The following is a 26,548-nucleotide window of genomic DNA, read 5'->3' as shown; positions in this document are numbered from 1 at the left end:
CGGGAATGGATATGATTAAGCTGCATACCTAGGTACTCATTCCACGGCCTACGTATGTATTTCCATCTTAGTTAGTGAGAAGAAGGGCCGAAGGATGATGCTTAACCATAAGTTGATTTACGCATCTCACATATTAAATTGGACACAAGTGGGGAATCAACCTTCAAAGGAGGAAGTGGGGAAGTCATGATGATAGATTCGTAAGTTTGGCCAGAAAAGGAAAAGGCTTGCAAGAGCAGAGTTCAAAGGCATTGAGCCAAGCTCTTCTCCCTTGTACCACTCCAAATCTATTGTGTCATGAATACACATCATGCAAGTCATTCCCCTCGTTACAGCTTAATAGAACGACTCCACCATCGTATCCTTCAGGCTCGAATTTATGGCTCCAGGGCCCTGTCCTTCTCCAAGTCTAAACACACTCTCCACAACGCTCAACTCTGTCGCCGTGGTATCCAACCCAGTCACCGCAAGCCAATCATTAACAACCATTCCCGCGCCAACCACGCTGCTACCTCTATTAACACTGCCGGCCACTAGAGGAACTTGTAGTAAACTACTCAGCTCGTCCTGGTCTTGTATGCTTGTTTTTGGATGTACGATGCCGCCCTGGTTGGAAAGAGCCATATAGGAGCCTACTAGGACGTTGTCTGCGATGGTTTGGCGGAATACTTCAACGCCTAGGACATCGGCAATTATTTCTTCGGTTTCACGCTCCAGATCGGGGTGCACGAGGGCGACATGATCGTTGGCGGCGATTACATTGCCGAGGGCGGAGAGGCGCTCTTCTATTCTCTGTGGAGAGGGAACGTTTGTTAGCCTATCGTCGAGTCTCCAATCTAGCATACAGGACATACCTGTATCTTAACCTCGTCGGGTAAACTATTCCGCATATGCTGTAATTCTTGGTCCGTCGTACTTGTTGGTACCAAAAGCCCCTTGCGATTTCTAATAACCTTCGTATTAGCACATATATCTCTCCTCCCCAGAACTACTTCTGTCGTAGTCCCTTCCATCTCCCACCTTGTTCGGAAAGATAGGAAAGATATAACCTACCCAGCTGTCATGCGCCCGATAATCCGCGTCCCGGCAATAGTTACATGAATAACTGGGATGACATCTTGGAGTTCTGCCTCAAAAACACTGTATTCGCGCACACATATCAGCATCCATACCATGCGACCCTAGCATCTTTGTAGGCTTTATTTTCGGAGTCGGGAACAAACCTGTAGAAGTTCTCGCTCGCGCCCACTGCAACCAAGGCGTATGAATTCGTCAGCGTCGAGAAAACTCCGACCCTGTAAACGGCCGTCCAGTTAGCCTCTCATCGCATATAGTATCGCCATGGTATCGCATCACACAGTATCCCATTGATCATGGACTGCGAACCAACTCCGTGACTCGACGTCATGGAATGGGGCGAGGGGCAAACGAAAAACCAGGACCAGGGCGGGGCACTCGAACATACTCGTTACTATTCTCAAACTGCGCTCGCACAGCCATGATGTCCTGCGTTTGGTGTATAATGCTCTTGGGATTAAAAGGTTCTTTTTCTGTATCTTGGACTGCGGAGTATAGGTCCCAATGGTCGCCGTGCGTGTATGTGTCTGTTGCTTCGAAAGTAATTTTGGGATGGATGTTGCGATTTCAACTTTGCGCCGCCTGGAGTTCATGTAAGGCTAAGAAGCGGCTGAGCTAGCAAGGGTGCGGTTGGAAATCGGGACAGTGATGACTCAGGCCTGAACAAATTCCTCTCGGTGGTGGCGAAGGGGATAAGAGTGAGCAAGAGTCACGAATGGGTGACTCGATGTTTATTGATTTATGATTACAAAGTTGGCTGTGCTACTGTTCGAATGTGGAAGCTGATTGTGAGTCGTATCTTTGGTAGCGAGTAACGAACGGATCACAGAAATGCAGTAATCTTAATTTAACAGGTAATGCTACCATGGCATTTATTCTATCATAATAATAATAGTAATATTCGCCATATTTAAAGGCAATTACTTCTGTCAAATACAATTCCATGCCAGCGAGATTTGAGGGTTGAAACCATGAGGTCCAGAAGCTACCCTACGTACATAGGTAGGATCTGACATGACCAAGATCACGTCCCCCCTCATATGAACCCCTCCAACGCCATATGTGATCCGCTTGCTGTAATATGTAAGGAAACATGAAAAACCATAATGTACAACGATGTAATGTACATGGAGAACATGGTGGATGTTCCGAATTAGCATCAAAAGGGTTTATCGAAGCTCTAACCTTCCGGTCTTCCAAGTTCTCCCCCTATGGGTAGCCTGGGTACCATGGGCGTGTTGCCGACGCTGGTGGCTGGGCCGGTAAATTTGTTCTGTTCTGTGGGGGAGCTGGTCTGAGTTCCCGGTATGGTCCAGGAACTCCCTGTGCGGGAGCAACACGAGGTGAAGTATATTGACCTCCAGAAACGGGAGCAGCAGGAGGGCCTGGGTAGGGCAGGAAGGTGGTCGTGGGGTTTGGAGGCGCTCGATGGTATGGAGCAGGCGGGCCCCAGTGCATTCGAAACGCGGGTGGGGGTGGCATGCTACCACGGAGCTCCCCAGCAATAGCCGCATCTGCGAGTGCGTCAAGTTTTTCTGGCCTGGAAGCAACAGAAGCTGTTGGTTGGTAAGGTGTCTGATATCCAGTATCGCGGACTGGGTCGTAACCGTAGGAGCGTTGTGGTGCAGCCGGTACAGCAGGGGATGGCTTTCTGGCTCGTCTGGCCTCTGTAGTACGGTTCGACTCTGCTTCATTGATAGCCAAGAGAAGTTGAGGATCAATCACTTCTTTGGCCTTCTCCTTCCGTCGCTGCTTGGCTTCCGCCTTTGCCCTCTCCCTCTCCCTTCTCCTCAGCAACTCCTTCACTTTCTCAGGAGTAGTTGGCCGGGGAGGCCCATCCAGCGCATCCATTTGCTCGAGGGCCGCCGTCATCCTAAACTTGGGGCACAATTCGTCCCATTCCTCATTGGTTCGGATGATCCACTCAGACCTAGAAGTCAAAAAGATCTTCTTATCTTCATCACGGCGTCTTCCAAGCTCGGGTATCTCTTCAATGAAGACGAGTGGGTGAGTCGGCTCAAGGGGCTTTGACCAGTCGGTAGGTGGGTTGAAAGGAGGGTCAACACATTTGTCGTGGTCAGGATTCTCTGATGCTGGAAGAGGAAGTCCATAAGTAGGGTGGAGTTTAAAAGCTCGGGTGATTTCCTGGTCAAGATCCTCCTTCTTGTTCCGAGCCGAGTTGTATGCCCTTGCAACTTGATCATAATAGACCTTCTTGGGGTTCGGATCGGGATCCATGCCAAGATATTGGTGCTCATTTCTGTTGTTCTTTCGAACGTAATGTTTCCGAATACCAATTTCGTCTTGGTCAAAATCAACAGGTGGGTCGCACACAATTCTGTTTTGTGGTGGCTCCCCGTTGCGAGGGGTCGGCTTCTTCGGAACTTTCACACCGTGTTGATCGGTTGGCTGCTCTTCAGCATTTTCACTCTCTTCACTTTCGGTGTCATCTCCAGAGGCCTCAACAGCGGGCGTTGCCATTGCAGATACAGCATCTCCAAGCGCGTTCGGCGTATCAAAAGCGTCATCGACGACAGCATCCTGTGGTTGATAGAGGGCGCTTCCTTTGCTGTTTTTGATCCTCTTACCATCCCCACCGGCTTTATCAAGTCTGCGCTCCCAATCAACTTTTTGTTCCGGGGTCATAGATTCCCAATGGTCTCTAGGGTGCTGTTCAAGGACCACTGGATTATTATTCTCTGCCAGCATCTGATTGAAAGTTAGCATGATAGGTCAAATTTTGGAAATTGGAGACGTACGAAGCTGTAGGGAGTTGCTATCGAATGCACCATGGTTGGTGGTGGGCCAATCCGTTTTACCACCTTATCCTCAGGCTTCGTTCATTAGCAATGATCAAGGTTAGATAAAGGGAGAAGACTTACGTCGCGATACAAGGGGGTTGACTTTAGAGAGCCATGAGTAGACCATTGTCGATAGACATGAATGACCTTTTGCTTAATCTTTGCTTCATTAATCTCCTCAACCTCCTCAATGGCGTTCTACATGATACGTCAGATCTATCGTTGCTGGGAGGGGTTGTGGGGGGCTGGGGGGAGTGGTGACTTACATCGAATCTCCTCTGTTCATACTCTTCATCTTTTTCTAATCGCGAATACAAATATGCCTTCCTCGTCTGAAATTCTTGAAACAATTGGTCGGCACGTTTTTCGTATATTTCAGCTAATGCTCGCGTGGTCTCTTCAAACTCTGGTAGAGTCTTGTAATAAGTAGGATCGGATTTCGCCGCATCCAGTGACTTCTCCGCAAGAGCAAGCAAGGCAACTTTTTGAATCTGAGCGACTTGTTTATATTGGTGTTTCAGGGCTGCGCGTCGATGATATAGTGCTTGAATGCGAGCATTGTCCGACTTCTTGACGCGGTGACCACCTCTGCCACGAAGTGATTTGTTAATTGATGGTGGGATTTCTGCAACTGGTGTTCCTCTTGCTCCAAGTCCAGATCCTCCCCGGCCTCCTCTATTCCATCCCCATCGTCCTCTACCACGGCCCCGTCCACGCGCGCGGCCAAAACCGCCTCTGGCTGGTGGCGCGCTAGCAACGTGGTTTTGTGGGGCATCTTCCAAAGAAGCAGGAGAAGGACTATCTGGGGGATCAATAACTACTCCTGGGATTTCCTGGGAATTTCCATTGGCAGATTCTTCTTCTGGTTCTGGGGTTTGACGTGGTGGTGTATCTGAAGATGCCCGGCTTTTCTTGGCGGGCGGCGCATTGGAGTCAGCCTCTGATGTGGCGCTCTGTGATGAGTTTGTAGATGGTTTTTGCTCAGACAATGAAGCATCAGAGCCATTCATATCCGATGCCTTGCGCTTTGATCTAGTCCCATACATCGATGAGTTTGTCTCGAGACCCTCTGGTTGACCAGAACCTGAGGTCCCGTGACGGGTCCTGCGAACTGCGGGCATGGTGATGATGGCGCTGAATCGCAGGAAAGATGGTTGGGGAAATCAGTAAGTGAGGTAGGAGGGCTGTGGAACTCCACAGAGAAGAGGAAGAAGGTTTGATGGGCGATATGAGTGATGTGGAGAGTTCGTGGCCGAAGGAAGTTTGTGTATGTGTCTGAAAAGAAGTAAGACGAAGGCGAGGGAGAGAAGTTCGTATGCTGACGAGGTATGCTGCTTTTAACGACAGACCTCGACAATAGATCAATCTGTAGCCATTCAGACAGGTCCTGTTCCTATTGTCTGAGGGCGGGGGAATAGCATTCAATTGATCTGTCGATTGAAAAGTCGACAATAGTAGCGCACTGATTGAGACAACAAGAGTTCTACTCGCTAAGCGACCTGGGGCGACCAAATGAAGTAGTTTAATTGGTTGGAACCACCGCGCGACCGGATATTCGCAGAAGTGGCGGTCGGAGATGATAGTATTGTTGATACAATTGTCAAAGAAGAATTATAGAAAGCTGCCGATTGTATGCTTAGACATTGACTCGAAGTTCAGCTTTGCTGATGGTGATGAATGAGTGGAATCCTGGACCGGGCGGTTTCAGCTTAGTGTCGGTTACACGTGATCCCGATTTGATCAGTAATTGCCTAAATAGGGAATAAGTGTGCAATGGTATCTAATTGGCCAAATTGCAGGGGTTACAACCTGGGAGCACGGGTTTTTATAGATGAGTATTTCATGTTTGAGCTTCAGCCATAGATTTGAAATGTTGTGGCCCCCATTGATGCTAGCTAGCCCCCAGACGGGAGCTTCCTTTCACTACTGGAGAGCTGGTAAATCGAACGACCTGTAGCTTAAAGCGTCCTTCACGTATAATGAATCGAAGGCTTTCATTCCAGGACTTGATAATTCTTAATCATATAGAGAGCCTTCTATTTAGTGTTTATCAAGCCCGTCACTGTACGGTTAAGATTCCGGAAACTCTAGGATCGCCCCTGTCAGCGCCTGCTTGGTGATCATCAATCCCCATAGCTGGCACCTTAAACCAACCCAAATACTTCCGTACGTGCCCCAAGGAAGTCTTTGAAATGTGTCCTAGGAACAAATTACTACCTAAGTATCCGAAATCCGTAGGTTCTCACAACCCAATTTTTTCGGGGATGACTGTGCCGCAGTATCCTCCGACAAGGCATTTTCAGGGTGCAGGGTGAGATCGGGATCTTCGGGGATCTACAAATGCTCGAAGCTGGCATCTGTGCACTTGCATCACGACATAGAAAACGGGTAACGATACCTTGATAGGGCTTCTGACAAGAAGTTAGAAAACACAGGGCAAACGAAGAGCGGATGCGAGTGAATATTGGCGCGTACAAAATAATAACACTTCACATCCATAAAGAGCATTCATATCGATATCACGTTTTTAGTTTTTTTTAGGGAATACACATGCAAGGAATGTAGACTCAGATACCCATGTACCAGAGACCATGCTCAAATCCCCACTATCATTCGCCATGGGAATCAACGCATAGATAATCCACCATCAAATAACTTGCGAATTTGGCAAATATCCTGTAGGGAGTGCCTCGCAACATTGTAAGAGTCTGTTACATAGCGTTTAGCTCCTTGTAATTCTTGGGAATCCTCGGTGGCGGCGTGGAATAATCGCTCAAGAAGAAAAAGGCAGGCCAACCCCGGGGGTCGCTCATTCCTCATCATCTGGCTGGTCAAACAGGAAGTTGGCTGCAAGCTCCTCATTTTTGTCGCAAGCGAAATAGGCTTGTATGGCTTGGTCTCGAGGGAATCCTAGACCGCACAACTGAAGCTTGTTAGCATATTAACATCTTGTCCAAGAAGGTTAGTACATACCCGTTCAATCGCTGCACGCTCTTCCTCCGTGACACTAATAGCTTGAGCTCCGGGTGGTAATGGTGCATCATTGTCGCCATCCTCACTTAGGAGTTGGAGGAACTGCTCTGGATTTTGGCCGATCAAGGCTGCGAGCTGGGGATTGCCGGCGCCAACTTGTTGGAGGATTGGCTCAAGCATTTGAGGATTCTGTTGGACAACTTGCCGCAATTGCTGGAATTGTGCGTTGTTTCGCAGGAAATCGAGGTTGCCTAGGCCACCGGCAGCAGCTCCGCCAGCTCCACCGGCCGATCCAAAGAGATTTGCAGCACCACCCCGAGTGGCACCGGGTCCGCCAGCTCCTCCAGTTCCAGCCTGGGCAGCGGCCTCAAAGAGGTTTATTGGGTCTTCAGCTCCTTCGGCTCCGGTTTGTGCAGCAGGGGGCGCGGCCGGTGTTGGTGAAGCCTCGGCTTGAGCGCCTGCCGCAGGAGCAGCAGGTCTTGCCTCTTGCTGGAGGTTTTCAGGAATGCCCTAAAATATCTGTCAACAATTTGTCTAGAATTCGCTAATAATCTGACTTACAGTCAAAAGGTATTCAATAGCCCGCTCCGAATTGTAAAAGGCAGCTCGCATAGCCAGCTCAATCTGGGACCTCTCAAAACCCATGCTTTCCATCTCCGCAATCTGCGCTGCGCGCTCAGTGCCCATGGTGAGGCCAGAGGTAGTAGACGCCGTGGGCGCACCTAGAGGATTGGGTGCTGCACCAGCGCCAGCAGGTGAGGGAGTTGCCGGGATAGCATTTGTAGATGAGCTTACCGCTGGGGCTGGAGCTGGTGGAGGTGCTGGAGTGGATGCGCCAGTGGGGGCAGGCGTTGAAGGAACTTTCGAGGGAGTAGAACTGGAAGAAGGGGCGACCTTGGGCTACATGGCTTGTTAAAACACGAGACTCCTGGGCTCTGTGGAGCTGAGTGTACCTTTTGTATCATGCAAACAATGAAACCCTTCTCCTCGATCTTATAGGACTCAACGGTATTGCCATCTTGGAGGATCTTGCCTAAAATCTTGTTAGCTTGGAGCGGCCCCAGGAAGTTGGTCCTTTGCCAAACGGCAAATAGGCGTACCAGAGTAGATCAATTTTTGCTGAGACGTCTCCCACCCCTTCTCCTGTGAGATCTTCTCCTTCACCTCAGAGATCTAACAGTTGAGCATTAGTTGAATCCCACGCGCCCATCAAAAGCTGGTGATATGGATGAAACGGCGCCGAAATAGGAGAAAGGTCAAAACATACTAGTTCTGATGGTTCGGCTTCGATCACGAACTTCTGCTGCTTCAAATCCTGCATGCGCAAACGGTGGTTAGCAGAGGCCCTCGCGGTGACGGTGGCGGGGTTCAGAGGCTTGGAAGGGGCAGGCGGCAACGAACCTTGAAAGTCAGCTTCATGACTGCGGCTTGAGCACGGTATGCTCTACTCCTCCAGCGGCTTGCGTATCTTCAAAGTAGATGGAAAGCTTCGTCGATGAACGGGGAGGTTGGAAACGAGGGATGTGTTTGGATGCGGAGGAGGAAGATGCAGAGGCAGAGGCAGATGCAGACGGAGAGAGCTCCCAGCCTGGAATACTTAGGCGTGCACGCTCCACGCACCACTACGAAGCGAGAACGCCGCAGGATAAAGTACACACCAGGCAGGCTTCCACGGCCACGAACTCCCCGCTCGTCCTTCAGCCTCTCCAGCGCTCTCCATGACCACTGTCGCCACCTGGATATAACCAGCCCGACCGAGCACTTTGCTTCGTCGTGTATCGACTGTCGATGTAACTATCTATATCTATCCTGCCTGGCAGCCTCGCTATTTTCTCCGTGTTGATTGCCCTATATCCCTCGATTGGCCCCATCAAATAGCAGCTATGGGACATACACGCTGTCAGCCTCGTCGTTGCGGTATTGTTCGATTGCCAGCCTCTCTGCCACTTGCGCCTGCACCACTGGGAAGAGTTGCCCACAACAAGCCTTAGAGCGAGCAGAGCAAGCAGAGCCAAGAGTGCAGACCGGTCCATACAATACAACGTTCCTCCGTTTCTAATAGCGTAATCATTCCCTAGCTTGAACAATCGTGCGACTCTGCGGTGCGTTGGGAACTTGCAAGGCAAGCAGCATTAGAGACAGCCCTATCGTCATTGCATTGCATGGCACTTCATCAGCTCTAGCCAAATTCATAAAATTTCTATTTTATTTTAAACAATAAGGTATATTCCATTCGAAACAAACGCCGCGCTAAGATCATGGTATCGGTCATAGTACACATTCATCGTCCAAGGAGATTCGTTCCGGCGTTGAGCCATCCGATGGATCTCACGATGTGAGATCCGTCTACATTTCTCCCGTTTCACCTACAATTCCCAATCCAGCTAGGGTTTTCTTCCTCAAATTGTATCCGGAGAGACTATTTCGGGGTCCTCCGTTCAATATGAAGTCAGGAATTGGCGGCGTAAGAGTTCTCTCTCCGTTAGCAGTTTTCCTTTCCAATTCCTCCCCGTTGGTCGCGGGGTCGATGCTACTGGCGCTATCGAAACTGTCGCTATGTGCAAGTGGACTTGCGGGTAGACTCCCACTTCGCATTCGGTGGATGGTCCGGATACTCTGTCGATCCGAGATCAATTGTCCCGCATTCGGAGCTGCTGTGACCACCGTACCGGGTGTGGTAGATGGCGGCGGCGTTGGTGAATCCGTTCTGAATAAGGGGTGGATGTGCGCCTCGGTCATGCTTCCCGCTGGACTCGCTGTCCTGGAATGTCTGAATATCTCTCTATGATTACTCGAGGGACTATAGCTACGACTTCTATTTCGGGTCTTAGGAGGTTCTAGGTCAAGTGGAAACCCTGGACTTGGGCTTCTACTACCCGTCGGGCTTGCTGGAATTGTCTCCAGGAATCGTTGTGGGATTGGTGATGCCGATTCAACTGCCTGTCGCGATTGGGCATCAACTGTTGATGTGTCCCAGGAATCAAAGCTGTCTTCCGTAGATGAATCGCGAGGGCCGGAATCAATGGAGGTCGGTCGATGAGGGGATTTGTAGCCGGTTTGGATGAGCCTGGTCTTGGAGGTAATGGGTCGGACCACATGAGATAATGACGACCGAAATGAGGAGATGGTGTCTGAACCAGCCCGCGATCGAACACTCGGGGATGAGGCGTTTTTGGACTCCATCGAAGATTGCCCTCGATGTCCAGTATTTGGATGTGTGTTTTCAGATTGTGGCCCGGCCAAACCCTGCACTTGGGGGAACTTCTCGCCTTCAGATTCGACACGGTACGGCTGAATCTGTTGCTGGAAATCCTTCCTCTGAATGATGACCAGACAGATCACAAACAATGCCTGAGATAACAGTGCAACCGCCCACACCCCGAAACCCCCAGACACCAATCTTTCGGTCGAGGAAGCTATGGTTCTTTTAGGAATAGAACCGATCCTATTCCTCATCATACTCAAGAGCAGCGCTGATGCGACGGCAGATGCAATGCCAAGTGTTCCTGAAAATCCGGCCAACAAATAGGTATGCTGCCGCCCATGTCCAAAGTCCTGGACATGAGCTCCATTGCGATAACGAGTCTGCCTAATGAGCAGCATTAACAAGAACAGAACGGATATTCCTCCCAGTGCAGATGCGACGATAGCTGCTATTCGAGTGTTGGTTTTGGGGTCATCTTTAGTGAGAGTGATGGCGAATACGATATCGAAAGTTACCATAGCGATACTGCTCGTGACGGCCAGTGCGCCGAGCGCCAAAAGCAGCCGCCGAGAAACTCTCATCGCGTTGAGCTGAGGGTTTCCGAACACTCAATGATTCAATATGGCCAGGTATGACAGGTTTGCGAAAGAGTGTGGATTGAAGAAATTTCTATGGTGTCGGGTTGTTAGGGCAAGCAGTGATGTCGGGTCAAACGAGTGACAAAATAGCAAACAATTCCTGGAGCTTCAACAAACACACGTGAAGGTGGTCGGTGGTTTAGAAGCTGTCTTTCAAAGACTGAACGTTAATTCCAACACGAGGTCTCCGGATCTCCAAGGTTCCACGACTTGGTACTAAGTGTGATTTCATGCAGTGTCTCGACTCCGCTCGTACCACCGCCCATCAAAGTCACAGACTTCCTCAGATGCTCGGCGAAATCTCTTTCAACACACCTATAGGGTTTCCTCTAGCGATTGTTCGGGTCGGCCGCAGCTTGTTCTTCAGGGCGCTGCCGGTTGAGTCGTACATGGATTCTCCAGATCAGTCCTGGGCAAGGGCACGACGACCGCGTGCCGATAAGGATGCGATGATAGAAAAATGCTTAGAGGTCGTCACATATATCTGATATCGGAAAGGTAGGATGAATAAGGTGATTACAAAAATTTCCAGGCCCTCGGGACTCCGGATGTTGTCTTTGAAATCCAGCGGGGTTTCCTGTTTCTGGCCACGAATCTGTCGACTGTTTATATCAAACCCCCACCAAAACGATTTGATATCGCCCCGCTGTTAGACTACTCGAGTAGCGAGCAAATAATCCGGTCTGAATCAATAGCGCCGAGGATGGAGATGAGGATGAAAAAATATGAAGGAATCGATATCCGGCGCGCGAGGGAAGTAGGACAAAATCCTAGACGCGGCGGGGACAATATAATAAGTTGGTGCTGTGCGTCTGTTCAGGCCTTGCAAGTCGAACGCGTCGATGTCGCGTTCTGTCCGGAATCGTCCCCAGCCTATCTGCCGCTCAGATTCCACAGTCGATGCGGGGTCTGATACCTCCTTGGTTCCTGGGATGCAACTATATAGCTGCGGGATATAAAATTACAGCCAGAGCAGCGAGTCCAATTGCAAGCAACAGCAGACCTGGGAGCCCAGGATTGCAGTCTTGGAATGCTGGTATTGGTGGTTCAGCTAGTCGTCACAAACAAGAAACTGTATTCCGTGTCGGTAGAACGCAAGCTGGCAACAGGGCGGATGATTGGTGCTGACAACGAAGAATTTTCCGCATCAAACACGACGAGGATGATATGCCGCGTTATTTTAAGAAATTGGCGGCTTTTGCAGAACTGAGGCTTGGAGATCGGGGCCTGTTGCAATGCCGTGTCGTACCGAAGGAAGGAGATGCAGAACAGTTCAATTGAAACCCACGGGGACAAGAACCAAGAAGTACTTCGTTTTGCGTCCTTCGTTCTTGGGGACTTCGTTTTGTTTATGTGGGCTTTTTGGCATTATTATGTGATCATTAAGATTTGTTTACGGGGTTACGGTCTGTGTCCATTCCCCCTGTGCCTGGGCTCTAGAAATATTGGTCTCGGTATTGCATGCGAAATCGACGATGTTCTGGTGCTCATAGGCTCCGCAGCCCTGTGCCTTGGCTCGGAGTTCTCCCAGCGCTTGTTGTCTGGGATCAAGCCTTGGGCGATCAGTGTCTATCCTTGCGCGCCTTGTTACAAGTACGAGGTACCTGCGTACATCATGCAGATACGAAGTGGTTTGCTGCCACCAACAACCGTGGAATTGTTCCACGACGCAATTGAACTACATCATCGCTGCCCCGGAGAGTTAAAAGAATGGGCGTCATGGCTTACGAGAAAGAGTTGTGGTCGTTTGTTGCATGGCGTTTGAGCCATGGCCGCTGGTGACAGCTGCCACAAGCTCCCCACAAGAAGCTGGAGACAAGGTGGACCCGACTCCGTTTCATCTCACTTGGAAGCACGAAAATGATGCTGAGATTTAGATCCCGAGTAAGGTGATAGATTACGAAGTAAGAGGCTACCACCAACATCGCCGATGAACTATTCAATACTTCGTATTGAGCTCAAGCAAGGGAGGCAGCTCACAACGGCCTAGACTACAAGATGACGATCCTGGCAGTTGCATGTGATGCATAACAGGCCCAATTGGTGACAATAATTTCGACAAGATATGATGAATAGTTGATCGACGGCACGCATTCGATAATCAACATCGATTAGCGGGCACTGCTGCATAACCAACTCTCTAACCACAATGGGATGCGGCGGCCTTGGAGAGACTCAGAAAGGATCAGAGGAGAAAACATCTGCTAAAGCCAGCCGATACCCGAGCGAGATCCAACTGCCCAACGCCGAGGATCAAAACAATGGCCAGAAATGAAATGCGGGTATTACAGCACCACAAAATTCAGTGAATAAACAGGATTCGAAGGGATCAGCCAGCATGAGATGCTAGTTTGCGTGGTCTCGGCCCCAGGACATTTGATAGCATTGTCTGGTCGGCCCACTTCGTTTTCGTTGGTATTCTCTTACTTCAACGCTAATGACTCAAAAGTATTGAAACATGGTTTAAACAACAACAGTTTCGAGGTTAATAGCTCCTCTTGAAAGCGAAAATCATGGCATTTTCTAGCTTGGCCGTTTGCTTTTGCTCGACCGTTTATTATGCAGGATTGGCCTGCAATGATAGACGCCAAAAGTCGCAATCTGTAAGTGTACTGATATGGCAGAGCTAGGTCAGCCAGGTCTTAGAACCATGCGGGTTATTCGATGGACTGGCTTGTTATGTCTCACCACCAGTATCGCCGTTGTGGGGACGGAATCGCTTGCATTATTTTCAAGTGTGGGCGATCGTAGCCCTGTTACTTTAGGGCCAATATTATGGAGTATAAGCTGAAGCGATTTATAAGATATCATGGGATCGACCCTATGGGAATAGCTCTGTCGAAGTATTGCAACGCCTTATGTTCGGCGAACTCGGTGCGGAGATCGCACGGCAATCAGAAGCCAACTTATGTTACAAAAGCCATGCTCCTCGGCTATGGACTGAACGCATTTGATATCAAACTCTACGCGGTGCCGCCGTGGTTGGAATGTACTCTAGAATGCCTTTCGAACATTCGAACGGTATGGAGTACTCGAGTGCTCGTGCATATCTCGCCTAAAGGTCGATGATTCTACCTTCAACCTCCAGGAATTTGCTCGGTTGGGTTTCTTTTCAAGGCTACCGAAGAGAAGTCTTCTCTAGTTTCTCCATGCAAGTTCCATTCCTCCCTATTCCAGGATAGCTAGCCATACTGGAAGATTCGATAAGAGATGCGCAGTGGGTTCTCCTGTCTTCGGGAAGCCATGTGACGGAGGTCTCCGTCTTAGAGCTCGCTTTTGTCTTCCGTACCTACTCTATGAACTCCCCTAGCAAACAAAAACCACAAGTCTAAGTGCTAAATAAGTAATGGAATACGAAGCCCACAATTTGTACAATTGAGAATGGCGTCTACCATGACTCGTAGAAGGCCCGTAGGTAGAATGGGGTTTGGTCACAATTGACCTTTCCTAAACTTTTCTTTGCGTGCCTCTTTCGACTCTAGGGTCATGAGTAGCAGTGGATTCATCACCCCCAAGTTTCGTCGTAGTTTGCACTTTTAGCCCGAATGTCGTAACTAGCAAAAAGGGACTCGGAACTTGCGTACTTGAGTACAACACCAACGGTGGGATAATAAGGGAATTCCACTTTGTTGCTAATTTATAAATATAACCCACGGCAGGATTGGCATTTTAAATTGCCTTCTATTGCCTAACGTTCCTGCTATTTAGACGACGCCCCACAGGTACTGTACATTATACCATTCCAGTATAACGACATAGCATTTAGGGCTGAGAGAGCTAATAATATACCTCGGTAAAGTAGCCTAGGCTATCTGTGAGGTCCAGATTTTGATTCAACTTGACAATGGGATTCTCAAACCTCCATAGTTTCCTTCGTTGCACCATCTGCCGGATAGCTCCCTTTTCTCCCTTTTCCTTCTTCATAGTCCTTAGCTTTCAGATCCAGTTCGAATACCAGACCACTGCACAGCGTTTATTTCGACTTGAGCCGAGAAGGGATTGGTCATTGTAAGCCCTAGTCGTTTCCTTCTCACTTATTGTTCACCCACTCCAGAATGGAAAGCCTATCATGGTCTTTTCCCTCTCCCTCTACCTCTCACTCTCCCACCGCCCCTGCTATTTACACCTCTTTGGGGGCCTTCAATATCGGAAATATCCTTCTTGCTCAGCGTTAACGTTCCCCCGGTGAATTTTCCTACAGATGGAGCACCGACACCCCTGTCTCTCTGCCCGATACTATTCTTTTTTGGCTTCATTTTCGCCCTCTCCAAAATAATGCCGTTTTCTCTTGCTTCTCGCCGTCGTGTCTCCTCTCTTTCACTTTGCTTGGAAATAATGCCCTTCCTATGCGACATTGGCATCTTCTCTTGCTTGAATATTGATGTCTTGGACCCAAGAGCTTGCATTCGCAGGTCTGTAGCTTTATGCCGATTCTTGCCTGTCAGGGTGGGATTACTAGCTGATTCGAGGAGGTGCGATTCCGCAAGGAGTCGCTGGAGTGCAAGATCTTTCTTCAGGTTGGCTGTTTCGGAATCGTCATCATCCGCAATGGAGATTCCAGCTTTGTCGCGAATTAGAGACGGTGTAGGGGTACTTTTGGGGGGTTTCGAGCTCTGAAATATAATCAGCGGAGTTTGTCCACTGCAGAGAATTGACTTACCATGAAGGCCTTAAGCTCCTCCTTGGGCATTGCCGCCATGTGCGATTGTGCATCTGAATGCTCGATCACCTCAACAGCCCCTTCCCCTGCTTCGGAAATCCCATCCCATTCTGATTCCGAATTCGCATCTGAAAGGTTATCTGGTCCATCTTCAATCGCCGCTGGAGCTTTTTGGACAACAGGCAAAGGCTTGAACTGTGATTCGAAATGCCGCCGAAAGATCTCCTGCGCATCTAGCAACGAGGAGTCTGAACCTGGACTGCTTGACCGTTGATCCTCCTCAGATTTAGACACCACTGCAGCAGATCGCTTTCTCTTTCCCAAGGTAGCCGTCATTTTGAGTCTTGAACTTTAGGAAAGGTCGAGTTGTGATAGAAAAGTATTTTAGGGGCTCGCGATCGGGGACCGAGGTTTTGCCGCCCCGCGATTTTAGAAACTGAATTGGCAGTCATAGTGGGGTGAGCAACAGCTCTCGCAACTTCAACTTCATAGCCCGCCATGACGAAATTTAGACCCTGCATAGACCTCCATTCTGGACAAGTTAAACAGATAGTTGGTGGTACGCTGACTACTGCATCCGCAGATTTGAAGACCAATTTCGTATCCACCCTCCCGGCGGGACATTTTGCGAAGCTCTACAAGGATAATGGCCTCCGGGGAGGCCATGTTATTATGCTAGGACCTGGGAATGAGGAAGCCTCTAAGGAAGCATTGGCTGCTTGGCCGGGAGGTTTACAGGTTGGAGGCGGCATTACAGACAGAAATGCCTGTGAATGGATTGAACGGGGAGCTGAACGGGTATGTTGAAACGCTATTGTAGTTTCAAGCGGGGCATCTCCGCTAATGAGGCTGTGATGTTTAATATATTAACGGAAGTAGTAGGTTATTATCACATCTTTTCTCTTTCCATCCGGGAAATTTTCTCAAAAGCGCCTCGATTCGGTTTTGGCTGCCCTAGATGGGGAAAAAAGCAAGCTTGTCATCGATCTTAGCTGCCGGAAGAAAGATGACACATGGTTTGTGGCTATGAATAAATGGCAGACTATTACAGACATGGAGATCAATGAAGGTAGGAAGATTTTCGTATTTGACATGGTATGATTGCTGAAATTGTATCAGCCTCGATAAAATCCCTCGAGCCTTACTGCTCGGAGTTTTTGATCCATGCCGCAGATAATGAGGGCTTACAGCAGGGGATCGATGAGCAGCTCGTGGAGAAGTTGGCTCAATGGTGCAGCATACCAGTGACCTATGCTGGTGGTGGACGAAACCTTCAGGACCTGGATAATGTCAAGAACTTGAGCGGCGGACGAGTTGACCTCACTATTGGGAGTGCGCTCGATATCTTTGGTGGCTCGGGAGTCGACTTTGAGAAATGTGTGGAGTGGAATAAGCAGCAGTGATACTCTGGTGCCATTTAGCATGGAGTTTGACTTCACAAACTATGGGCGCTATGATATCAATATAACTTCTTCATTTTAGGTCTACGGGGTACGGGCGTCGCCCACTCTAACCAGCGAGTCGCGACTACGATGGCACCTTTGTGACCAAGTCTTTTGCGTCCACCTTGAATTAGGTAGGACATTTCGGCACTGATGCAAACCTGAACACGCTGAGCCTCAAAGTTTCCAGGATGATGAGTGCACGGGTGTTCACAATTCGAGGGATAGCTATCCATTGATAAGTATGCCCAGTTTGATATATAGGGTCGTCTCCGAATAATAAAGAAAGCTGCTTACCACAATCAACGCCATAACCATGAAGCTTCATGGCCGACTAGAATGTGATATTTTTGAATTGCTGTGGATATAAGTAAAGTTTTCATATTGTATGTTCTATCCACCAGCTACAACTTGGTGAGCTCTGCGGGAGTGCCCTCTGCTGACCATTATGTTGCGCCTTACCGGCGTGATGGAGCCGATAAATAGTTGAAGCATAGAAGGCACCCTTTCTAGTTTTGTTTAAATGGCAAAGTCATTTAGCTCACGGCTTTTCGCCTAGATTTGATCGAAGGTGACTACAATCGCCTGTCGGGCAACACGTTACCAATTAAGGGTGGACGGCTCTATTGTTGATCGCGATTGACCCTATTAGACATTTGGATGCCAGTATGCTTATTTGATCCTATTGTCAAAATTGATATTGGTCTGAATAGTGAACGACAACTTGACAATAGCATGCTCGGGTGGAGCTAAGAATTCCTGGCGACCACGACAATGCTAAGCACAACCAATACCCCTGAATAAACCTAAAAGAACATTTAGTATTGTTGCCAAACTTGAGGGAGACAACCGCACGTAAAAGCATAAAGGCAGGGTGATCTCCCACCAGAAACAACTTCTTCCTTCCTTCAGCAACGTTGACACAAAGTTCCCTTCTCACACCCTGGGCTCTTTTGAACCAATATTTAGTCCAAGCAATCCGCCAGTCACACAGGCTTCAATCAATCTTCTATCTGTCAAACAAAAGCAATTCCATACGACTTCAAACCCACCCACCTACCTCTCTTCACCCAAAATCCTCACCCCTCACCCACCTCTGACCACCCACCATTCAGAGCAATGGCAGGCAACACGATGACATCGACCGAAGGTCCAGTCAACCGCCTGAAGAGAAAGATGGAGACTTTCCCCTCCATTCTGGAACTCAAAACGAACTACGACACCAAGGTCAAGGAGCTTAGAAAGACCGAACTGGTAGAATATGCCGAGGAGGAGGAAGTTGACCACCTCGATGAAATGATCGGACGGATGAGGGAAGAGCTGGCCTCCAGAAAACAACAACACTTCTCGCGATATTCCAAATGGGCCGCCAGAGAGGTTGGCTATAGCCTCGATTTTATTGAGGCAGATCCAGAAACCCTGGAGAAGCAATTGAAACGGGCCAAGAGGGCGGTGGAGTTTATGGAGGAGAGGATTGATGTCCATGCGATGGCGATGGTGGTACAGGATTTGGAGAGGGATTTCCATGCGGGCATGAGGAAGTTGGGGGAGGCAAGGAAAAGGACTGCGGAGGTGGAGAGGGATGTGGCTGAGGCTGGAAAGTCCTTCATGAAAGGCGGTATTAAATGGTGTGAGGAGGGGTTGGAGGAGTTGAACGAGGGAGAGGAGAAGGGGGTGGAGGGGGCAGTGAAGAAGAGAAAGTTGGCTCGTGGCCGATGTAACTCGGTCTAATTCTTGTATTTAAAATTTGTTCTCGTCGCATACCTAGCATGCAAGTGCCCAGCACCAGGAAGAGAATAGATCTGAGCGATTATCAGTGGATTTCGAGTGTACCAAGAATTAGGCCAGCTTCCTTAAATAGATTCAAAAGTACCAGTAGGTTAGAACTTGACTAGGAGCACCCCTTGGATCGCCTTGAAAAAGCACCCCTCAGTCGACCACTAGAGCTGAGCCATGAATAACACTTCATCATACTAGCAAATTAATTTAGAGCACAAAACTAGAAGTGGCGAGGGAGGACAGGCTAGTCCTATTAAATTCAGCTTGAGGGCCTAAGGTTGAAGTGAGAATTTAAGGTTAAGCGTTCTCGAGAGGATGTTGAACTCGTGGAAGGCAATTCATCGGCTGAAGCACCGTGTTCAGATTTATATACAGCTTGACCAGGCATCTGACCAGGTACGTCGTTGACACGCACCGCCGTGTATGATACCTTACTTAAGGTAACTGCGCGTGAGCAATGTATACACTGGGAAGGGAAAAGGAGGGGGGAGAGCTGAATATAAAAGTTACATATATTGAATGCCCATATGAATATCTCCATCTCCTATTCTACACTGGTTATATAAATAATGCACTAAACTTGAACAATGCATTAAAACTGAAAGCATAGTTTCCTTGTTATACACCTCGAACGCCATCCCATGCCCGGCTTATCCAGCGTTTGGGTTCACCTTTCGTTTTCCATAGGTATCTAGTTAACTCCCGCTAGGCCCACCATGGTGAGGGCCTTTTCCGCCATCAAGCAGCAGCTTCGGCTTGATAAATCCCTCATCCAGCTGTCTAAACCACGCAGCATGATCTTCAGCCGTCCCATGAAGGAGCTGGCTGATGGCGCCGGATGCGGTAAGAGCTGGCGCATCATTGTCCCTCGCAGACGACCCAGAGGTTGGGTATGGAGAATCGATGTCACTCTCAGGAACCGTCGTCCTCCCGCTTGGTGAACGCTTTACGGCTGGAGGGAGATCTGATGTATCGCTATCCATGTCCGAGTCATCTCCACTTCCAGGTCTAAGCAGTTCCTGCTCGCTCTCGTGGTCACCCCGTCTTCCGCTCTGAGAACCCTTCCTACTCAGGCTTGATGGTCTGTTATGTGGACTGGAGTTCCCACTCGCGTAGCTTCCCCTCTCAGGGCCACGATGACTGCCATTCGATTGGAGTCCTTGCAGAGCTACTGATACATTTCGTTTTGGCGCGTGGCCAATGCTTGCTCCAGAATTCTTGTAGTAAGAGCCTCCTGGATGCGATTCGATATCGAATTCATCGTCACTGTCGATTTCTTCAACCACCCCAGTCCTAATCCCCAATATCTCAAGCATGCGAGCGGTTGTGCCACCGAAAATGATGACAGTTAGCACCACTACTACCAAAACCGTGGCTTTCAAAGCATACGCATTTTGGCCGGTCATGCCTGCTGCCAGAGCTACGCCCACGGCTCCTCGCAACCCGGCCCAAAATAACATGGCTTGGTAGTTATATGGTAGCTCATCTGCGACATCTTTACCCTTGCGCTTCGATCGATATCTAATGAACCAATTGATAGCCATTGAGAGTGGGAAAACCGCCGCCCATCGAGCAATGCAAATGCCAATGACAGTTACAATAATGAAGAGAGGCTTGTACTCCAATTTGCTCTCCGTAAATAGAGAGAGACCAAGGTAGATGAAGATGAAATTTTCAGATAATTGTGCAAGGACTTGAAAAAGGTACTTGGTAGTAAGTTGAGTTCGGCGAGACATGTTGTAGTATGCATAATGCTTCAGCGTGATTCCACAGAATAAGAGGGTCACAATGCCTAGGTAGGTTAGCTATGTGTCGCTAGGTTAGGCGGGACCAACTCACCAGACATATGCAAGCCATTTGAGAAGAAATAGCTGGCATATGCGACTAGAACGATCAGACAGCTCTCAATCTTCGGAAACCTTCTGACGTATGTGTATTTCAAAGTCAGAGCCATCGACATTCCAACGGCAACTCCAATTAACAAACTTCCGAAGAAAACGGCCAAGAAGATACCAATACCTTCTATCAGATTAACGAAACCTAGGGTTCCGGCAGCGCTGCCTTCTTTGTATTGCTGTGCCGTTTCAAACAACACAATAGCGACAGCGTCATTGAGAATAGCCTCGCCAAAAATAATCGTGTATAGCTTTGGATCGACTTTGTAGGTATTAAAAATTGCGAGAATGGTGACGGGATCCGTGGCGGATAAAGTAGCGCCCACGGATATCGCATCGACGAACGTCATATCCAAGACATCGATGGGGATTCGAGTGTACACCCAGAGGACTACCCCAAGTACAATGGCAGATATGAAGGTTCCAGCGAATGCGAAAGTTAGGATAGTCCCGATGTTTCGAAAGAAATTGGCCTGATGTAGCTCATATCCTGAAGCTAGGATGATCGGTGGGAGGAGAAGATTGAAGAAGATCTGGTAATCGAATGTAACTAGATTTTGTATCGAAGTGCCGGAGCTGACCCTGAGGATTAGGCCAACCGTCATGCCTGCGAGGATCGTTAGTTCTGTTCGCCGCAATCAAACAACAGTGATTTGCATACCAGCAAATATGGATATCACCGTCTCATGTACCGCCTCCACTTTCTTCTGCTGAAGCATATAGCTTGTGAATAGTGCCGTAATGAGTAGCATAATCATGATGAATAACGCCCATGATGATTTAATCTCCCTTTCGGAGGTATCGGGACCTGCGTTGGCATCAGTATCGAACCCGACATCTATGTTCCCGCGATGATTGCATACCCTCTCCATCTCCTTCTTCCTCTTCCCTCTCTGTAACAAAAGCTGTTAGCGGGTGCCCTCATCTTTAGATCACAGTTGCCACATACTGAGAAGCTGGAAGATAACACTGCTGATTACCGCAGACATTTTGCGATTGGGAGCGCGAGGCTGGAGCAGCTGGCGCTCAGGGAAAGCGAAAGACTTGCGGAGTCGTGGCTCAATGACGAGCAGCGGTAAGGAGGAGGGGGAAACATGTAAATCTTTGAATGGATATTCACAGAGCGGATCGCACGTCGAATAGGGCAGAGACCGGACAACTCGTGACAATGGGGTTGCAGCTGGGGTTGTGGTCGGATACTGTCGCGCTCGATGGAGTGTTGGGAATCCTTTGAGACTCGGCTCTTGGGGGAACAACAAAGGCTATTATATCCTAAATACTGCCTATAGAGTAGCACTCGAGGGACTTGACAAGGTGCGTTATTGTAAATAAAGGCAGGAATGAAGATAACAGTTCTACAGTACGAAGTACTGCCTTGTTTATCCCTATCAAGGTACTGGTAGGCCGCGAAGCCGGGACCATTCTAGCCTGAGGCAGCACAACCCCCCCATGCGCCTCTTTAGGCCTAAGGCTGCCAAGTCGGCAATGACGATGCATTATGGGCCTCTATCCTCTATCTCTTGCGCAGCTCAAGTTGAACTTGGGGACAACAACAAATGAATCGCATCTCCAGCTACTCCGCCGCCGCTTATGAGTGAACAGTCACGATTCTATGGCTTCCCTTTCTGAGCCATTTTTATTTAAATCCTAATTCGTTTGTTGTCTGCGCTGGAACTCATAACTCTATCGCCTCCGTACCAAGACATTCAAGCTCCGTCGACGGCAGCTGACGGCGGTCAAGTCAGCCCAGCTCGAACCACCGGATGCCCGCAACAAAACGCGACAGCAACTTAAGTAACTCGGGCCTCGTGATGATCTGCAGCTTGTGAAGAACGACCTGAAGAGAAGGAGAGGCAACTCGGCCACCAGCAGCATCAACCTAACTCCACGTACGAGACTGCCAACCCGCACAGGACCCGAGATCTTGGAGGTGCATTTACTTGGGAGTACCTGTAGGAAATACAACACGGAAGTTAAATATGGGGGAACACGAACACGAACCATCCCCTTCTCGGCGCAGAGCGTCAGAAGACGACGAAACACCGCCTAACCCCTCGGTACAAGCAATGTCGAAACCAGTCCACGAGGATTCACCACTGCTCTCTCCAGCCGGCACGGCGCCAGAGGAAGAGGAGGGGCTTATTGGAGATAGTGCCGTTCTGGATGATGACCCCCACGATGACTACCATGAGACCAAGAGTGTGTGGTACATGATCCTTTTGACCATCAGCATTGGAGGTCTGCAATTGGCATGGGCGGTGGAATTGTCAAATGGAACACCATATCTACTTGCTTTGGGACTGAGCAAGTCTCTAATGGCATTAGTTTGGATAGCGGGGCCCCTGTCTGGAACACTTGTTCAACCCTACGTTGGAATGTTGAGCGACAACTGCAGATCACCATGGGGAAAGCGGGTTCCGTTCATGGCTGCAGGCGCGGCTGCAACTATAGTGTCATTGCTGGCTCTTGCGTGGGTAAGGGAGATTGTGGGCGGATTCCTGAGTATTTTTGGTGCCGACCGAGAGTCAGAGGGGGTTAAGGTCACAATAATTGTGGTTGCTGTATTATTTGTATACATACTAGATTTTGCTATCAATACAGGTATGACCTACCCTCGCTTTGGAAGGTGGTGGCTGACATCCCGTAGTACAAGCTGGGATTAGAGCTTTCATTCTAGACTGTGCTCCAAGTCATCAACAAGGTAGGACGATTCCTGAACATTTGACCATGTCCTAGCTAATATTTTTCTTCAGAAGCAGCAAATTCAATGGCAAGTCGAGTGGTCGGCGTTGGCAATATCATTGGTTATGTTGCTGGATATATTAACCTTCCCAAATATCTCTGGATTTTTGGCAATACGCAATTCAAAATTCTCTGCGTTATTGCCTGTATTGCTTTGGGCAGCACTGTGGCCCTCAGCATAGGCACTATCAAAGAACGAGACCCAAGACTTGGGCCACCAGCCACCAAAGGACAAAGTGGTTTGTTGACGTTCTTCAAACAGGTCTTCACCTCCATTCGTCGATTACCACCACAGACCCGCAAAGTATGTGAGGTGCAATTCTTCGCTTGGATTGGCTTCTTCCCACAACTCTTCTACTCTAGCTCCTATATCGGCGATATATATGTACAGCCATTCCTCGAAGAAAACCCCAACATGACTCCTGTCGAAATTGACCAGCTCTACGAAAAGGCAACCCGGGTAGGGACTTTTGCGCTCCTCATCTACGCCATCACCTCACTCGCCACCAACGTCTTCCTTCCCTTCTTCATCGCCCCGTCCTATGATAACCCTTCCGCCAACTCATCGAACCCCTCAAGCTCGCTACACCCCCCCAAAATATACACCACGCGCTTCACCCGTTTCCTAGACCGACTCGTCATCCCATGGTTAACCCTCCGCCGCGCCTGGCTACTTAGTCACTGCATCTTCGCGCTCTGCATGTTCTCCACCCTCATCGTTCGCAGCATTGAGGCCGCAACCACATTGATAGGCATAGTTGGCATATCATGGGCCTTAACCCTCTGGGCTCCCTTCGCCATCATCAGCGCCGAAGTCAGCAAACGCGATGCTCTCCGCCGCTCCCGGAAGACCCTTCACACTGATGAAAGTCCAGAAGACCAAGCAGGCGTCATCTTAGGCATCCACAATATGGCCATTGCTGCACCGCAGATCTTGGCTACGATTGGGAGTAGCATTATTTTTAAATTCTTGCAGAAACCGAGGGGGACACCCGGGGATCGGTCGATTGCGGTTGTTCTTGCTGCGGGTGGTTTGAGTACGCTTGTTGCAGCGTTTTTGACGAGTCGAATTAAGGATGAAGTAGAGATCCCTGAAGAAGGGGTCGTGGAGGAAGCGAGAAGTGGGAATAGGAGAGAGGAGAGACGCTTACTTGCTAGGAGTGGTAGCTTTGGAGGATTAGAGTACTGATTATTTTGATTTATGGTGGTGTATTGAGGATATTTGAAATTGCTATGGGACTCGGAGTTGGCTTTGGAAGTGGTATATGGGTTCATATTGGGTATTGGACAATATATATGGTGGCGGCGTGGCACGGTATCATTTATACACACCTATACATTTATATAGACATAGTCTAGCGTATATAAAGTGATATAAAATATATTTTAGACAGATAAGAAGGACATTATTAATATAAAGTACCCGTCTGTATGAATTCCTGGTCTAGGAAAGGTCTCAGCCTTCAAAGAACGTTAACATCTTTGATCCAATACTAACCTAAATCCCGTCAAACTGAACATATCGCTAGTCTCATCTTCACAATTTTTTCTTTTCCGCTACCAGAGCCCCTCGCCGACTACCATATCCCTCCGTCCTCAAAACCTTCACCAAACACCACACCACCCACAAAAACCCCAGTAGCACCGCTGCCGCTGTTCCAGTTTCCACCCAGCTACTCTTTCCCAAATCCAAAACAGGCACATCTAAAGTATTGATCAAGCTTCCACCATTTCCAGTCCCACCTGCACTCGGTGCAACATGATAAAACATTGTTCTCTTCCCAAAATGTCCATCATAACCCAGATTTTCTCTATCGAACGGATTGCCCGAAAATTTAGTCCCCTCGTCCGCGGTGCACGCCCAGAACAGCACTGGATACGGTACATCTAAGGCTGCTAGCCCGGAGTGGTTTGTGTTGGGCAGCAAATAGCGGAGGTGCAAGGGGATTTGAGCGGTCCATGGTATCCCGCTAGTAGATTTCTGGGTTGGAGGAGAGAGTTCAAGGAGGAGGGACGAGCCCCAAACGGACATGGCGTAGGCGGGAGCCTCAAGGTCTACGGGTGATGTGATATAACGTAGTGCGGATAGGTTCTTGGAATTGAGGAAGAGCGGGTCTGAGAGTTGGTATTTATCGGCAAATATGGCGCGGGGAAGCGTGAGGTGGGCGTGGAGGGAGCAGGCGCGGTCTTCTATTGGCAGAGCGCTGGAGGATATATTTAATGATAGTGTAGGGTGAAGGCCAGTTGGTTGGAGGAAGGACGACGAGAATGATTGGGTGGTTGAATGGTGGCGGGATGGGAACGAGAATAACGTTGGGGAGGGCTTGGTGTGTTCGCCGATCACCGTAAGAAACCCGCCTAGTGATAACTCTTCTGGTTCATTTGGGGTTTCAACCGAGAGAATTCCCACCTCTAGGCGCTGCTCCGGTGATGCTTTTGAGAGGTTGAGATTCCAGATGCGCGAAGGCCAGAATGCTGTGAGTGTGAGGTCGTGGGAGCTGGTGTCAAAGTCTATCTCAAGAGAGGACGCCGACTGGAGGTTCGAAACACGGGATAGGCATTCTTCTTCATCTTTGCGTTTACAGAGCTTATGAGTAATATATTCCACCAGATCGTTGAGGTTCGAAAGCGGCGCGTGGTATTCAGTTGTTACAGGCAGGGCCAGCTGCTCGACGGAAACGTTTGTGAAAGATTGCTATTCGAGTATTAGCAAATAGTCAAGCGATCCCTGAGGCCGCACTATACTATACCTCTGGTGATATACAATCAAGATCCCCAAACACTTTCTTTAACGTAGGACATAGTAGGCTTTAATATAATTTAGTAGCGATTAATCCTAAATAGTTGTGACTAAACCTACGAGTTACTACTGTTCTTTAGCGGTGTGTAGAGTACATGTAGGCCGGGTGAAAGCCTCGACACAAACGGAGGAATGGACCCATATCCGTCTACACTGGTCCACCTTATATGTAGCTCACGGGTTGCTTTCAAAACACGGTAGAGCTCTTGAGGGAGCTCATCAAACCCTAGTGTCAAGCGGTCTTCCCTCGCAGCCTTGAGTGCTGGTGTTGAGATCGCATTGGTTGTAATCTTGAGTGCCCTAGGATCTAATGAGTCCTCCGGCTTCTGGAGGAAGGTGATTCTTTGGCGCATTTTGATTGATTTGAAGTTCGGATCTTTGCAAAGGAGATTGGAGCATCGAGGAGAAGTTGTGGACATTGATATGCGGTCCCTGGTTTATGGCAGAATCTGGCTGACCCCTGCAAGGCGGTGACACCTCTCAGACAAGGCGACAAGGCTGTGGAGCTGAACCAACGTCACCACAACTTCTACAAA

The 26,548-nt window shown here is 49.0% G+C and overlaps 10 protein-coding genes across 10 annotated transcripts; 3 read left to right on the top strand and 7 right to left on the bottom strand.

The window, feature by feature from the left end:
• Nucleotides 1-336: 336 nt before the first annotated feature.
• BP5553_03657 (Eukaryotic translation initiation factor 6) lies at nt 337-1,500 on the bottom strand (the record flags this gene model as incomplete). Its single annotated transcript, XM_032012280.1, has 5 exons — nt 337-792; nt 855-945; nt 1,054-1,140; nt 1,173-1,295; nt 1,466-1,500. The coding sequence occupies 5 exons, from the start codon at nt 1,498-1,500 to the stop codon at nt 337-339; spliced, it is 792 nt and encodes a 263-aa protein (XP_031871973.1).
• Nucleotides 1,501-2,286: 786 nt separating this feature from the next.
• BP5553_03656 (uncharacterized protein) lies at nt 2,287-4,999 on the bottom strand (the record flags this gene model as incomplete). Its single annotated transcript, XM_032012279.1, has 4 exons — nt 2,287-3,786; nt 3,837-3,911; nt 3,960-4,076; nt 4,145-4,999. 4 exons carry the CDS (start codon nt 4,997-4,999, stop codon nt 2,287-2,289), a joined length of 2,547 nt encoding a protein of 848 aa, XP_031871972.1.
• Nucleotides 5,000-6,687: 1,688 nt separating this feature from the next.
• On the bottom strand, nt 6,688-8,270 carry BP5553_03655 (Uncharacterized protein; the record flags this gene model as incomplete). The annotated part of the gene is made up of 7 exons (XM_032012278.1): nt 6,688-6,801; nt 6,852-7,361; nt 7,413-7,751; nt 7,805-7,884; nt 7,952-8,024; nt 8,119-8,166; nt 8,253-8,270. 7 exons carry the CDS (start codon nt 8,268-8,270, stop codon nt 6,688-6,690), a joined length of 1,182 nt encoding a protein of 393 aa, XP_031871971.1.
• A 927-nt stretch (nt 8,271-9,197) lies between these two features.
• On the bottom strand, nt 9,198-10,637 carry BP5553_03654 (Uncharacterized protein; the record flags this gene model as incomplete). Its single annotated transcript, XM_032012277.1, has 1 exon — nt 9,198-10,637. One exon carries the CDS (start codon nt 10,635-10,637, stop codon nt 9,198-9,200), a length of 1,440 nt encoding a protein of 479 aa, XP_031871970.1.
• Nucleotides 10,638-14,761: 4,124 nt separating this feature from the next.
• Nucleotides 14,762-15,690, bottom strand: BP5553_03653 (Uncharacterized protein; the record flags this gene model as incomplete). Its single annotated transcript, XM_032012276.1, has 2 exons — nt 14,762-15,307; nt 15,355-15,690. 2 exons carry the CDS (start codon nt 15,688-15,690, stop codon nt 14,762-14,764), a joined length of 882 nt encoding a protein of 293 aa, XP_031871969.1.
• A 162-nt stretch (nt 15,691-15,852) lies between these two features.
• On the top strand, nt 15,853-16,757 carry BP5553_03652 (Uncharacterized protein; the record flags this gene model as incomplete). Its single annotated transcript, XM_032012275.1, has 3 exons — nt 15,853-16,152; nt 16,237-16,423; nt 16,474-16,757. 3 exons carry the CDS (start codon nt 15,853-15,855, stop codon nt 16,755-16,757), a joined length of 771 nt encoding a protein of 256 aa, XP_031871968.1.
• Nucleotides 16,758-17,915: 1,158 nt separating this feature from the next.
• BP5553_03651 (uncharacterized protein) lies at nt 17,916-18,527 on the top strand (the record flags this gene model as incomplete). The annotated part of the gene is made up of 1 exon (XM_032012274.1): nt 17,916-18,527. One exon carries the CDS (start codon nt 17,916-17,918, stop codon nt 18,525-18,527), a length of 612 nt encoding a protein of 203 aa, XP_031871967.1.
• Nucleotides 18,528-19,270: 743 nt separating this feature from the next.
• On the bottom strand, nt 19,271-21,459 carry BP5553_03650 (Sodium exchanger; the record flags this gene model as incomplete). The annotated part of the gene is made up of 5 exons (XM_032012273.1): nt 19,271-20,367; nt 20,415-21,077; nt 21,132-21,278; nt 21,334-21,363; nt 21,420-21,459. The coding sequence occupies 5 exons, from the start codon at nt 21,457-21,459 to the stop codon at nt 19,271-19,273; spliced, it is 1,977 nt and encodes a 658-aa protein (XP_031871966.1).
• A 990-nt stretch (nt 21,460-22,449) lies between these two features.
• BP5553_03649 (MFS general substrate transporter) lies at nt 22,450-24,401 on the top strand (the record flags this gene model as incomplete). The annotated part of the gene is made up of 3 exons (XM_032012272.1): nt 22,450-23,071; nt 23,118-23,171; nt 23,224-24,401. 3 exons carry the CDS (start codon nt 22,450-22,452, stop codon nt 24,399-24,401), a joined length of 1,854 nt encoding a protein of 617 aa, XP_031871965.1.
• Nucleotides 24,402-24,749: 348 nt separating this feature from the next.
• On the bottom strand, nt 24,750-26,365 carry BP5553_03648 (Uncharacterized protein; the record flags this gene model as incomplete). The annotated part of the gene is made up of 3 exons (XM_032012271.1): nt 24,750-25,907; nt 25,963-26,020; nt 26,073-26,365. 3 exons carry the CDS (start codon nt 26,363-26,365, stop codon nt 24,750-24,752), a joined length of 1,509 nt encoding a protein of 502 aa, XP_031871964.1.
• Between the last annotated feature and the right edge of the window lie 183 nt (nt 26,366-26,548).

Source organism: Venustampulla echinocandica, assembly GCF_003357145.1.
Source record: "Venustampulla echinocandica strain BP 5553 chromosome Unknown scaffold_1, whole genome shotgun sequence".
Lineage (NCBI taxonomy): Eukaryota > Fungi > Ascomycota > Leotiomycetes > Helotiales > Pleuroascaceae > Venustampulla > Venustampulla echinocandica.
This window is presented reverse-complemented; position numbering and strand designations above follow the sequence as displayed.